Source organism: Chiloscyllium plagiosum, unplaced genomic scaffold (assembly GCF_037043375.1).
Source record: "Chiloscyllium plagiosum isolate Xiang-an unplaced genomic scaffold, Cpla_swu_hap1 HiC_scaffold_4, whole genome shotgun sequence".
NCBI lineage: Eukaryota > Metazoa > Chordata > Chondrichthyes > Orectolobiformes > Hemiscylliidae > Chiloscyllium > Chiloscyllium plagiosum.
This window is the reverse complement of record NW_028270142.1, coordinates 78,565,689-78,580,813: the sequence shown is the minus strand read 5'-3', so window position 1 is coordinate 78,580,813 and position 15,125 is coordinate 78,565,689. Positions and strand designations below refer to the sequence as shown.

General features: G+C 42.0%; 1 protein-coding gene across 8 annotated transcripts in view; it reads left to right on the top strand.

Annotated features, from left to right (window-relative positions):
* The window catches only part of rgs20 (regulator of G protein signaling 20), a 306,524-nt gene that overhangs the window by 84,887 nt on the left and 206,512 nt on the right, over window positions 1–15,125 (top strand). The window contains exon 1 of one of the 8 annotated variants that reach the window (XM_087986400.1): window positions 7,319–7,420. The exons of 5 other annotated variants lie outside the window; for them this stretch is intronic. Coding sequence is in view for 1 of the 3 variants with exons in the window: in XM_087986397.1 (XP_087842523.1) it covers window positions 9,518–9,544 (27 nt within the window). In the remaining 2 variants the exon portion in view is untranslated. Of the gene's footprint in view, window positions 1–7,318; window positions 7,421–9,429; window positions 9,545–15,125 lie in introns of those variants that run through there. 2 more of the 8 variants (XM_087986401.1, XM_087986397.1) reach the window with 2 other exon arrangements.

Sequence of the window (15,125 nt, the reverse complement as noted above, 5' to 3'; positions counted from 1 at the left end):
ATGAGTGTTTTGTTTCTATCCTCAGTGTCTTGGGATGGGAATAAGATCACTTGATTCAATGCTGAGATATTGCCACCTTGTCCCCAAACATGAATGCTTCTGTGGTAAGCCACTCCTTGGTATTGCCTTATTTGGAAACACTTCCACTTCTCCACTGGAACAGAATTCTGATATCACTGATTGGTAGGAGACTGGGGTACATGGAAACAGACAGGTCCTTAAATCCCTTAAGGAGAATCAATTAAATATCTTTCAATGCCTCAGAAACTGACCATTTATCTTTCAATGGAAGATAGTTATGATTGTTAGAGGTCATTTATCTCAGTTCCAGGGCATCTCTACAGGAGCTGCTCAGGGTAGTGTCTTATGACGAGAAAGTGAGGACTGCAGATGCTGGAGATCAGAGCTGAACTTCCATTGATAAGGATTCCTGAAGAAGGGCTTATGCCCGAAACGTCGATTCTCCTGTTCCCTGGATGCTGCCTGACCTGCTGCGCTTCTCCAGCAACACATTTTCAGTAGTGTCTTATGCCCAATGATCTTTAGCTGCTTCATCAATTACCTTGCCTCCATCATAAGATCAGAAGTGGAGATGATTGCACAATGTTCAGCACCATTCACGATTCCTCAGATACTGAAGCAGTCCATGACTAAATGCAACAAGAACTGGTCAAACTCCAGGCTTGGGCTGACAAATGGCAAAGTCAAATTTGGACCACACAATTACCTGGCAATAAATAACTCCCATAAGAGATAATCTTACCACTGATATTCAATGATTTTATCAACACTGAATCTTCCCACTTCCATTGACCAGAAACTCAACTTGACTCACCATATAAATGTAATAGCTACAAGAGCAAGTCAGAGACCAGGAATAATATGATGAGTAACTCACCTCCTATATCCCCAAAGTCTGTTCACCATTTACTAACTACAAGTCAGGAGTGTGATGGAATACTCCCCACTTGCCTGGATGGGTGCATTACCAGCAAAACTCGAGAAGCTTGACACCACCCAGGACAAAGCAGACTACTCAATTAGAACCACATCCATAAACATCCATTCCCACTGACACTCAGTAGCAGCAGCGAGTGATATCGATAAGATAATATTACTTACAATATGTAAACAGGCACTTTGGCCCAACAAGTCCACACTGACCCGCCGAAGCGCAACCCACCTAGACCCGTTCCCCTACATTTACCCCTTCATCTAACACTACGGGCAATTTAGCATGGCTAATTCACCTAACCTGCATTTTTTTTTGGATTGTGGGAGGAAACCGGAGCACCCGGAGGAAACCCACGCAGACACGGGGAGAATGTGCAAACTCCACACAGAGAGTCGTCTGAGGTGAGAATTGAACCCGGGTCTCTGGCACAATGAGGCAACAGTGCTAACGACTGTGCCACCGTACTGCAGATATTCACCAAAGAGCCTTAAACAGCACCTTACAAACCCATGACAACTTCCATTGATAAGGACAAGGGTAGCCAAGATGCAGAAACACTACCTGCATGTTCCCCTCCAAGCTACGCACTGTACTGACTTGGAAATATATCCCTTCATTCACTGTCACTGGGTCAAAATCCTGTGATTCCCTCCCTAAGGGCATCATGGGTCAATTTACACCACACGAACAGTAGCAACTCAAAGAAGGCAGCTCACCACCGCCTTTTCAAGGGCAATAAATTTTGACCCTACTGGGGAGGAAATAGCCTAGTGGTATTATCGCTGGACTGTTAATCAGAGACCCAGGTAAAGTTCTGTGAACCTGGATTTGAATCCTGCCATGGCAGATGGTGGAATTTGAATTTAATAAATATCTGCAATGAAGAGTCTAATGATGACCATAAGTCAATTGTCAGGAAAAATCCATCTGGTTCACTAATATCCTTTAGGGAAGGAAACTCCCATCCTTACCTGGTCTGGCCTACATGTAACTCCAGACCCATAGCTATGTGGTTGATTTTTAACTTAGGGATGGGCAATAAATGTTGGCTTGGCCAGTGACACCCTTATGCTGTGAATGAATAAAAAATAGTCAGCAATGGACACATCCCATCAATAATGTTTTAAAAATAGAAGTCCATTGTGATTGTCATGGGCTGATCAACACAGCTACAGGACATCAATAATAGTTCCTAGAGCAAGTGCACCCAGTATAGTCATTTTCATCATTGAATTCCCTTTGTCATCTGCTGTAGTAGAACTGTTTGTTGATGGTTCCACAGTGGTCAATTCTACTAACAACCCCTCTAGTAATAATGCAGTTCATGTCAATGAGGATAAGGACCTGCATAACATCGAAGCTTTGGCTGACAAGTGGTAGAATACATTCAAGGCACATAAGTGCCCAATAATGACAATGTCTAAAAAAAGGTGACCAACCCTCTTTGACCTTGAAAAGTAGCATTTTTGCTGATTTCCATACCATTTACATTTCTGAGATCACAACTAACCAAAGATTTAACTGGACAAACCCTATTGGCAATGTTGGTACAATAGTTGTCTAGAACTTGAATAATCTACAACAAACACAATCTTTGATCTTTAAATGGTTCTCTACTATTTACAATGCCTTTGTCAGAAGTCTTTTAGAATATCCCCCACTTTTCTGAATGGATGCAGCTGCTAGAAAACTTAAGAAGCTAAGTATGGTGTATTGTATTTTGTTATGGTCCTAGCTAATGGTAATTAACAATTAGAACAAAACTTTGCTTATTAGGTTTTTTTTGCTGTTGGTAAACATAGTGGTAACCACTGAAGCATATTCACAAAAAGTTGCAGATGTTCTTTAACAGAACATAAGTTTATTACATGTAAGAACAAATAAACAAAGAAAGTTGTACATAAATAGAACAGTCACAAAGATCTTAACAAATATCAAAACAGAGTTTCAACATGTTTCACAACACTGTCCATTTCAGAGACTCAAGTCTTAGGAAATATCACTCATATATTAGCTTTTTGAAATCTTTACTTAATTGACATTTTCCACTTTCTTTCCCTTGGACTGCTGAAATTAGATTAGATTACTTACAGTGTGGAAACAGGCCCTTCGGCCCAACAAGTCCACACCGACGCGCCGAAGCGCAACCCACCCAGACCCATTCCCCTACATTTACCCCTTCATCTAACTCTATGGGCAATTTAACTTGGCCAATTCTCCTAACCTGCACATTTTTGGACTGTGGGAGGAAATCGGAGCAAACCCACGCAGACACGGGGAGAATGTGCAAACTCCATCCAGAGAGTCGCCTGAGGTGGTAATTGAACCCAGGTCTCTGGCGCTGTGAGGCAGCAGTGCTAACTACTGTGCCACCGTGCCACCCACACATCGACATGGGGACAATGTACAAAGTCAACACAGACAGTCACCCGAGGGTGGAATTGAATCCGGATCCCTGGTGCAATGAGGCAGTAGCGTTAACCACTGACCCACCGCGCCATCCAAAATCTTTTATTTAAACAATTCAATTCCATTGACATGAATATTTTGCAATTGCAGTAGCTTATGCTTCTTCAGTTCCCACAACTTTAACATCACTAACTAATTTCTCTTGGCTTGGAAGCTCCACAAGCAAGAAACTACTTTTGCTGAGCTGACTGGTTCCACTAATTTAACTAAAAAATTTTGTTTTCCTTCTAGGAGAAAATGTGCAATTTTCTGCACTGAATTCTGAGCTCTTTGCAACTTAAACACTGAATCTTCTCTTCTTAATTCAAACTAAATGAATTGCCTTAATGCATTTCCCAACACTATGAACATTTCATCCATTAATATGACAACGGATTCTCCTAGGTTCTCTACCTCCAATATATGCTTTCTTGGAACTGCTATATTCAGGTCACTCTTTGAAAGTGACTTTATAACCATTAAAATATAAACATTCACAGAACATATCCAAAGTCCCTCTGTCTCAATTTTCAAATCCAAATCTAAAAGCATTACTGATGTATTATCTTTCATCACAATTTGATTGATACTCCAATTATTGGACTCAAAATCCATTTCTTTCAGTATCAGAGGACTGCAATTCCAGAATGCAGCTGCAGAGTGCACTATAGCAACTTTCTATGTTTATTTCTCCAGTACTTCTCAAATGTCATCAATTATCACCAAGACAAAAGAATGCTTACAAGTTCCTTCCAGGTCACATACCATCCTCTGCTGGACAAATATTATAGTTTCTTCATTGACACTGGATCAAAACCCATTAATTCCCAATTAAAATATGAAGTACAAAAATGTGAAAACAGATACAAAAGTGAATGGGAAGGCAAATGGAATGTGGACTGTTAATGCAGAGGAAATTAACATAACATTAGAAAGTATAAAAGCATTGAAGGTTTACTATAAATTTACAGAGTGCCGGTGAGACCACATTGGGAATATTGAGTATAGTTTTGGTTTCTTTACATAAGAAGGATATGTTTGCATGAAAAGCAGCTCAGGGAGAGGCACAAACCTGATTCCTGTGATGAAGATGCTGCCTTATTAGGAAGGGTTTGACAGGTTGGGCTTGGATCCATTGAAGTTTAGAAGGATCAGAAGTAATCTTATTAAAGCATTTAAGATCCTGAGGGGACTGTATAACATAAATGCTGAGATGTTTTTCCTTTTGGGAGAGACTAGGGAGCTCTGTTTAAAAATAAGGTATCTCCCATTTATTGTCAAAGGGTAGAGGGTGTAGATAGCAAAGTACAATGAAGGCCATATTCAGGTTAGCCATGATATTATCAAATGTTAGAGCAGGCCTCAATGGCCTATCCACCAAAAGCTAGTGTGGGATTACAATCAGTATAAGAAGCTGTCACAAGGACAAGCTCTTTCACCACTTTTTGAGATGGCAATATGAATATGCCATTGTCATGTCATCCACATTCTGAGAACAAGTTTAAACAAAACATGATGGAAAATCTGTAACCTGCTCATTGGTGTTTAATACTAAATTCACTACAATATTATTTTGATTACCATGGCGATCATGAATCAAATCTACTTGTTCACGTTATTGTTATTTCACCCAACTGTCAAGTAAACTGATCTCAAAGTCATTGGATGTAATTAACTAAAGATTGTTCTGGCTTATTTATGTCATAATTCAATTCTTGAATTATGCTGCATCTTCAGCAGAGATGGGCACTGCTTGGCAGTGGCACTGCAACCAGACTATTAAGAGATCCAGTGACTACCCTACAACATTTTTATAGTAAGTTAGATTCATAAGGACAAGTTCATTATTGTGCTTTTAGAAAACACCCAACTTATAACATTCATACCAGACAAATGTCAGGCAGACCATCGCCAATAAAAGATAGCCTCACCACTGCCCTGGATATCATGGCTCCACCACTACCAACATCCTGGAAGTTACAATTGACCAGTAGCTCAATTAGACTTGCCATAAAAATACAATGGCTGCAAGAACAGGCCTGGCACTAGGAGTATTGCAGTGAGTAACTCACCTTCTGATTTCCTAAAGCCTATTCACCACCACAAGTCAGGAATGTAATTGAATATGCTCAACTTACCTGGATGATTGCAGCTCCAACAACACTCAAGAAGCTTGACACTATTTAGGCAAAAGCAGCCTGCTTGATTAGCACATCCACATACATTTATTCACTCCACCACTAACGCTCAGTAGTAGCAGTGTGTACGAGTTACAAGATATACTGCAGAAATTCACCAGAGATCCTTATTCAGCACCTTCTAAACCCACAACCACTTCCATCTAGAAAGGCAAGTGCAGGCAACCATGGGAACACCATCATTGCAAGTTTCCATCTAAGCCTCTCACTGTGCTGCTTTGGAAACATATTACAGTTCATTCACTGTGACTGGATCAAAATTTTGGAATTATCTCCCTATTTACCTACAGCATATGGACTGTGGTGGTTAAAGAAGGCAGATCATCTCCATCTTATCAAGGGGAACAAATATTGGCCAGCTAGCAATTTCCATGGTCCACAAGTCAAAATTTGAAGGCACCTGTGACTCCTATTATTCAACTTAGATAACACAGGAGAGTTGGCAATAAGCTCATGGACCTGAAACACAAATCCCGTTTCTCTTTACAGAGGTTTTGCTTTATCTGCTGTGTATTTCCAGCTTTTTCTAATTTTATTTCAGATGTCCAGCATCGGCAGGTATTTTTAAATTGTAACAAGGTCTATCCATAATCTTGGCTATTTCTTGTCATGGAGAACAATGACCATTCGAAAGAAAAGGGAGAAAATGATAATGCAGTCGGAAGATATTTTTGGCTATTATAATTTTATTTTGGCAATAAGACTGCATAAGTTGCTGTTTGTCTTCACCCGTTGAGAGCAAGGGCTCCAGCAATTTTCATTGAGCTCGTAATTCATTGTGATTTGGTCAATGTTGATTTATGCTAGATTTGCATAAGAGATTTACCTGGTAACGATGAAAGAGGAAAGGAGACAGGCAGATATAAACCTGATGGGTTTTATCGCTCAGTTATGTACTTTTCGTATTTGGTTCAAAGCACAAAACGAATCCTGTACATACAGCGCATTTATTAACTTTTTTTTAAATCCTAAAAGTTTGTTGTGTATAGTTTGATTTTGTTTAATGATTGAGGTTTTTCTGAGGAGGTCTTGTATGCGTGAGAAAGATCTTTTTTCCGCCGTGCTGTAATAACAGTGCAGGTTCCACTCGACACTCATTACGACCAAGGATCAAACGGCGCTGCCAGGCAACCACATGGTAGCACCTCACCCCCTAATTTTGGCTGTGAGGTTTTTGAGACCGAAGAGATTCCCTTCTGGAGCCACTGAACCCAAACCAATCATGGACCTCTCAATCCAATTAGCCCCAGTTCCAAATTACCGAAAAACAGACAAATTGAAAATGTATTCTCCCTGGCCACCTGTACAATGCACGTTTCGTTTTCACGCTGATGGTGTTGATTTGATTTTGCATTAAAATATGTTTAGAAATAGCATGTTGATAAATTATTATTGACTGATTGCCCACCTGTTGCAATATTGACATATACCTTCAGCTCTAAATGCTAATGATAACTGGGCAGATATGGAAGGGTATGTACTTGAGATTTTAATGTACTGCGGATCGTTTTGCTGCTAGAAAAATAAGGGGAGGTGTGAGGAACAGCTACATCCCTCCCTAGCTCCCAGGCGATTCAACCGTCTTTTTCGACCGATTCCACCAACGATATTATTGCCGGATGATCTGACTTTTCGCTCGTGCGACCTTCTCTCTATATAAGGGAGGGGGTAGGGCTGGGAGAGAGTGTGTGAGAGAGAGAGCGATACCTTCCGGGCGAGGTGAGCCATGTTCATTGACAACGACGAGTGAACGCAGAGAAAAATCCGTAAACTTAAACAGAGCTCATGCGCCGAGTGAAATAATTTAAACCAAAGAAAGGTGAGTGTAAGCGTAGACATTTCTTGATTTAAGGACTATTCTTACCTTCATTGTTCGTTTGAGTTTTTATTGTTCATGTTTAAAAGGATGGTCCGATTAATATAAAATCAATTAGCGATGTTTTTAATTATATTTGACGCAATTTGATTTTACAATTATTAGTTTCTTATATTTAAGGTTATGTCTCACAAGGTCTGATCTTCGCGCTGCTAGTGGTTATGTATGACATATTTCTTTTTGATATATACATTGAAGTGATCAGCACATACAGCCTGACACAATAGGCAACAGCTTAGTGAGCAGATTGCTTGGGTCCCTGGCTGGTCTCTGCACTATCTCTGTCACCAGGGAGCCCCGGTTCTAACTCGGGCCAATTCAAGGAAGTGACGTGATGTTATTTATGTATCAGGTCATTCTTAACCTAAGGAAATATTCTATCATTCTTATATATAAATTACTATTTGCCTCAGCAATATCCAGAGACAATCGCCGCTCTGAATCTCACACCGTCCATTTTATGGTTGCCTATGCCCACCTTCTGCCTGTTTCTGTGGACCATTTGGCTATATTTTCAGTTGCATTTTAATTCCTTATGGATTTTTTTTGCTGTAATTGTTGTGATTTTTCACTTCCGATTTGACAATTTAATCTGTAATCACACGAAGAATCCTGCAGTAGACGACAGAAACCATCCCCCTGCCCTGTTTGTTATGCTGCTGAGATATTTGTAGAAAATGGCAGGGAGGATGCAATGGTTCAGAGCACTTCAATTATTGTATTTTAAGAGGGAGTGATAATAAAACCAAATGCGGCATTAGAAATGAGACCGCGGTCACTGTAGATAGCCACACAGTCCGCGCCATAAATTTTAGCTGTTGTCAGATTTTAGTACAAATGATCCTAAGTCAATTTGAGTCTGTCCGTATTTATGTAGTACCACTTTAGCCAGCTGTTTAAATATGGACAGATCTGTTAATAATAAACACGCCTCGTCATCCCCAAATATAGGATGGTAATTGAAATTCGGTTTTTGTTTATTTTTGTTTGTGAGGGAGCTTATTCCCCTGGGATGGGCTTTGCGGATGTTGCTGTTGCTGTTTCGGCTTTCTGTATGCTGCATCCCTAACGCAAAAATCTGCGCTGACATCTCAAAACATTTAATGCATCGTGAGAATTTTACATAACTGAGGAGAGAAAGGAACTGCAGACCGTAATCGAAGGCATCATGTTCGTCGGGGGTTAGATGGGGGGTGGACGAACGGGTGTATTTGAGCAATTTAATCGGTCCTCTATGGCATCCACGGTTCACGCCAGAATTTTATTCGGGACGAGCTGGCTGGTTTGAGAGATACAAGTTGTGCCCTGCAGTTGTGCAAATCGAGAGTTGGAGGTGATAAATGAGGAGATATGCACACTAGGGTTTGAAAACCCGGAGGGAGGGAACATGGGAATTTCTGGACGGAAAGAGAGCTTTCTATTTCTCCGGTCTCTCAAACGGGAGGGGGAAATGAGGGGCTTGCAAGCGGCCGTGCGCATGCGCGGGTTGCTGAGTGCGGGACTCCTGGAGGGAGAGGAGGCTGGAGCTACTCGCTCGGGGAAGGTGGTTGCACCGTGAGTACTGGGGCTGCCATCCAACCCCCACCCTCACACTTCGCCGAGGGGAAGAGCGCGCGTACTGCAGTCCTCGCGTGTCCAGCCCGGGTGTGGGGTCGGATGAGGGTGGTTTGCGTTCCCCACATTGGAGCTAGATGGGTCCGACAATAATTGTAGGCAAGCTCTTGTTGTAACTATTATTATTATTTTACCGCTATCGTTGGCGGGACTCAGTGGCCAGCTGTCAGTGGTATGAAGATTGCAGCGTGCATTATGTGGAGTAAGGCTCCAGTCAATGGCATTTCTCGTTTTGTGTATTTTTTTAAAACTATAGTATTTGCCGGTTGGAAGTGTGCAAACTGGGTACAGCTTGTTGCGCTGCCTCGTGCAGGGGAGTGAACCCCCGTCGCTGGGCTGGAGCCGCGGCTACTCAGCCAGGTGAGGCTGCTCCCCCAAACACCAGAAATCCGCCCATTGGTGTAGTTCCTTCCTCTCTGCTGATTCATGTGGTTTTATGGACTCAGATATAAGGTAAAAACTGAATAATGACCGACTTGACACTGACATTTTTTACAAACCCACCGACTCCCACAGCTACCTGGATTACACCTCTTCTCACCCTACCTCTTGCAAAAATACCATCCCGTATTCCCAATTCCTCCGCCTCCGGAGTATCTGCTCCCAGGAGGACCAGTTCCACCACAGAACACACCAGATGGCCTCCTTTGTTAGAGACTGCAATTTCCCTTCCCACGTGGTTAAAATGCCCTCCAACGCATCTTGTCCACATCCCGCACCTCTGCCCTCAGACCCCACCTCTCCAACCGTAACAAGGACAGAACGCCCCTGGTGCTCACCTTCCACCCTACCAACCTTCGCATAAACTAAATCATCCGGCGACATTTCTGCCACCTCCAAAAAGATTCCACCACCAGGGATATATTTCCTCCCCACCCCTTTTCGTCTTCCGCAAAAACCGTTCCCTCCGTGACTACCTGGTCAGGTCCACGCCCCACTACAACCCACCCTCCCATCCTGGCACCTTCCCCTGCCACTGCAGAAATTGCAAAACCTGCGCCCACACCTCCTCCCTCACCTCCATCCAAGGCCCCAAAGGAGCCTTCCACATCCATCAAAGTTTTACCTGCACATCCACCAATATCATTTATTGTATCCATTGCTCCCGATGCGGTCTCCTCTACGTTGGAGAGACTAGATGCCTCCTAGCAGAGCGCTTTAGGGAACATCTCTGGGACACCCGCACCAATCAACCACACCGCCCTGTGGCCCAACATTTCAACTCCCCCTCCCATTCTGCCGAGGACATGGAGGTCCTGGGCCTCCTTCACCGCCGCTCCCTCACCACCAGACGCCTGGAGGAAGAACACCTCATCTTCTGCCTCAGAACACTTCAACCCCAGGGCATCAATGTGTACTTCAACAGTTTCCTCATTTCCACTTCCCCCACCTGACCCTAGTTCCAAACTTCCAGCTCAGCACTGTCCCATGACTTGTCCTACCTGCCTATCTTCTTTTCCACCTATCCACTCCACCCTCCCCCGCCCCCAACCTATCACCTTCATCCCCTCCCCCACTCACCTATTGTACTCTATGCTACTTTCTCCCCACCCCCACCCTCCTCTAGCTTATCTCTCCACCCTTCAGGCTCACTGCCTTTATTCCTGATGAAGGGCTTTTGCCCGAAACGTCAATTTTACTGCTCCTTGGATGCTGCCTGAACTGCTGTGCCCTTCCAACACCACTAATCCAGAATCTGGTCCCAGATACAATCCGACCACCTTCCCCCACTTCCAAGTAAACAACATGTTGAAGGCAGCTAAGCCCCTCTCTCCTCAGCACATTCTTAGCCAAAGCACGGCAATAGAGTGCAAAATCCGTATTTCTGAACCGAAAGGAGAACTTTACTTGAATTATTGTTATGTTTAATTGTCAAGGAAAACCTGCAACCTTGAAATATAGTTTAATTTGTGTTGATGATCCCAGGTTTTTTTTTGAGTGGGGAGTCAGAGGGAAAGGTCTTCTTTTGGAAATGGGGTCGTTTCCAGTACTTGCCAGAGTACAATATTGATCAGTATCACCATACTGTGATAGCGGATGTTGTGGCTGCAAGTGTGCGCATCTTTGAATTTACCGAGCTGCCATGTAACACTGAAGACGGCAATCATTGTGGTGCTGCTTTGTGGACAACGAACAGCTTGAGCTTCGGCTCCAGAAGTTGCATTGTATGGAATACAACTAGGTCAGAACTATGTGATATTTAGTTTTCGATGGATTAGGAAGTTGGCAGCAAAAATCGTAACTGGTAAATGTCTGCCAGGGATATAGATTGGATGTGTCCTTGGGAAATAGAACCTGCGAATGCCTTCCCAGGTTCAGGATGTCGGAAAATTAGGGAACGACCCTATTAATGTGTACCAGGCTCAGCAAGTAGTCATTTAATAGAGCAGACGTGTGACACTGAACCTGAGTTATGCATCAGAGATCAAACCTCAAAACAAGTCGTCGCCTCTCTTTTTACTGAGTGTTGCTATATAGGAGCACATATATATTTCCAAACCAAGACCTCCTCCTTACATGGGTTTGTGTTTTATATGTTAATCATATCTTTAAACATTTAGATTGTCATTATATTCATCACTGAATCATAACACCAATAACTTGGTTGAAAAGCCTTCATGTGCAAAATAGAGATTCTGCTGCGGTGATTGCAGGTTTTATTAAGACGGTGTAGTACACAGCCTACTATTCCTGCATTTGAGGGATGAAAAATCACTTCATTAACTCCAACCAAGGACAAAACAACATTTGGCTGGACTGCAGATTTCAGATTAATTGTATAACTATTTCAACAATAAGCTATCATTCAAGTCATACAGCAACAGCTATCAAGCCGAGCAAATACGTCAAGCAAGATAGGCTTTACATAGTTAAAATTTTGTAATGTGTATTTTTTACATACATTGCTGCCCTGAATGGTATAAGACCATTCATACTGCTTAAAACTAATAAATAATTAAACGTAAGTAGCCAGTTAGAGGTTTACATTTACAGACAGGTTATACATTTAGACAAAAATGAATAGCCATCTTGACATCAATGAGCAATTCACTATTCTATTTCTCTATTGATATAATTTTTAAAAAAATGTCAGTTGACCATTGTCTACATTAGATAACAAATTCTAAAGGAATAGATCTTCAGCCACCTAAGTTATTGTTTTGATTTTGAAATGTAGGTCAGCCTGTTATGGATAGAGGCAGTATAACGGGGCATACAGATTGACAGACAATAAAGAAAGATGTACCAATAAGCTGATCAATGGCTATACTATAATTCATATTTATATTTTCAGTTAGTGTGTTTTAAAGATATGCAGCTATTCCTATCTCTCTCAATTCAAGGTTTGAGTTCAGCATTGCTGCAGTGCTAGGATTGTACTGCTGCTGCAAGTTGAAGGAAAGAGGTGCTTTTTGGAACCTGGTGGTGGAAACCTTCTGGAAGCTGTAAACATGATGTGGACAGTCAGAATTGGAGTATTTTGTTTTCAATTCCACAAAAGAGAAATTAGATTTTTGATATATAAGTGCAGTGGGATAGAAGATAGATTATAGGCTTGGAAACTGAAAGTTTCAGATCTGCAGTGGGCACCGCCAAAATTAATCTGGGATAGGATTTGCATCCAGTTTTCAAAGATCAGTGTGATTAGTGTTTTTGGCAGGCTGCCAGCAGCATTGCTATCTCCATTTGGGAGATTGCCTTCATGAAGAGAGATGGGAAATACCTGCAGGATTCAGACCTCTGCACAACACTTCCGAAAACCTAGCAGGCTACATAAAAATGTTATTTGTTGCCTTCATTTCAAATCTGATATTTGTGTTCTACACATCAGTAGTGCTACACTGAGTTGATGTCCTGATTTGTCATCTTTAAATACTTTGTAGCATTTCCCTTGTCGAGCAAAGCCAATTAACTGTTGGATGCAGATCTTCCTAACATCCATTGTTACCATGGCTGTAATATTTGTGTAACTGTTTTGTTGCCTTCTAACTAAGGTACGTCTGAATTGGTAGCTTCAGCATTCCCTTATCAGTGCTAGTGGAAAGTACAAAGTGTAAATATTACACCAGTGAAGAGTAAGAGGGAAAGTCCCAAGAAGAACAAGTGATTTTAGAATTTGGAACAAAACATAAAACATAGAGTATAGAACAGTATAGGCCCTTTGGCCCATGATGTTGTGCTGGCCTTTTATCCTACTCTAACATCAGACTAATCTAAATACCCTTCATTGTACTAACTTCCATGTGCCTATCCAAGAGTCACTTAAATGTCCCTAATGTATCTGACTGTACCACCACTGATGGAAGTTCATTCCACGCACTTACCATTCTCTGAGTAAAGAGACATCTCCCTTAAACCTTCCTCCAGTTACCTTAAAGTTATGTCCCCTTGTGGTAGACATTTCCGCCATGGGAAAAAGTCTCTGGCTATCCACTCTATCTAAACCTCTCAACATTTTGCACACCTCTATCAAGTCACCTCTCATCATCCTTCGCTGCAGTGAGAAAAGTCCTAGCTCCCTCAACCTTTCTTCATAAGACGTGCCCTCCAGTCCAGGCAGCATCCTGGTAAATCTCCTCTGCACCCTCTTTAAAGCTTCCACTTCTTTCCTGTAATGAGGTGACCAGACCTGAACACAGTATTCCAAATGTGGTCTAACCAGGACTCTATAGAGCAGCAGCATAACCTTGTGGCTCTTAAACTCAATCTCCCTGTTAATGAAAGCCAACACACCATGCGCCTTCTTAACAACCTTCTCAACCTGGGTAGCAACTTGAAGGGATCTATGGACATGGACCCCAAGATCCCTCTGTTCCTCCACACTGCCAAGAATACTGCCTATAACGCTGTATTCTGCATTCAAATTTGAACTTCCAAAGTGAATGACTTCACACTTTTCCAGGTTGAATTCCATCTGCCATTTATCAGCCCAGTTCTGCATCCTGTCAATGTCTTGTTGCAACCTACAACAGCCCTCCACACTATCCACAACTCCATCAACCTTCATATCATCTGCAAACTTACTAACCTACGTTTCCACTTCCTCATTCAAGTAATTTATAAAAATCACAAAGAGCAGAGGTCTCTAAACCAATCCCTGTGGAACACCACTGGTCACCGAGGTCCAAGCTGAATACTTTCCATCTACCACCAACCTTCTGTGGGCTAGCCAATTCTGTATACAGACAGGCAGTTTTCCCTGTACCCCATGCCTCCTTACCTTCTGAATAATCCTACCATGGGGAACCTTATCAAGCACCTTGATAAAATCCATGTACACCACATCCACTGCTCTACCTTCATCAATGTGTTTTGTCACATCTTCAAAGTATTCAATAAGGTTTGCAATGCATGACCTGCCCATCAAAAGCCATGCTGATTATCTCTAATCAAACTATGATTTTCCAAGTAATCATAAATCGTACCTCTCAGAATCCTTTCCAATACTTTACCCACCACAGGCGTGAGACTGACTGGTCTGTAATTCCCAGAATTATCCCAGTCATCTGGCACTACTCCAGTGGACAGTGAGGGCACAATGATCATCACCAAAGGTGCAGCAATCTCTTCCTCCGCTTCCTGTAGTAACCTAGCATTATCCCATCTGGACCAGGGAATTTATCGATCCTTATGCTTTTCAATGTTTTCAGCACATCCTCCTTCCTAACATCAACCTGTTCTAGCATATCAGTCTGTTTCACGATGTCCTGAAAAACGCCAAGGTAAAATTTTATAAAGATTGATGGAATTGAGCAAATGTAGAAAATAATTAAATTGAAACATGAAATATGAAGCAGTCTATAGAGGTGTATGGATTCAAGAATAGATGCGATTCAGAGATATTAGGTGGAATCGTGTGGAGCTATCAGGATCTTAGCCACCAGAGGGTTGGCCTCATGGTATTGTTGCTAATCTATTAATCTGGGATCCAAGGAATTATACAAGAAGATGGAGGTTAAATTCAGGAATTAAAAATCATGTGATTACCATGAAACCATGGTCAGTTGTAGAAAAAGAATCCAATTCATTAATG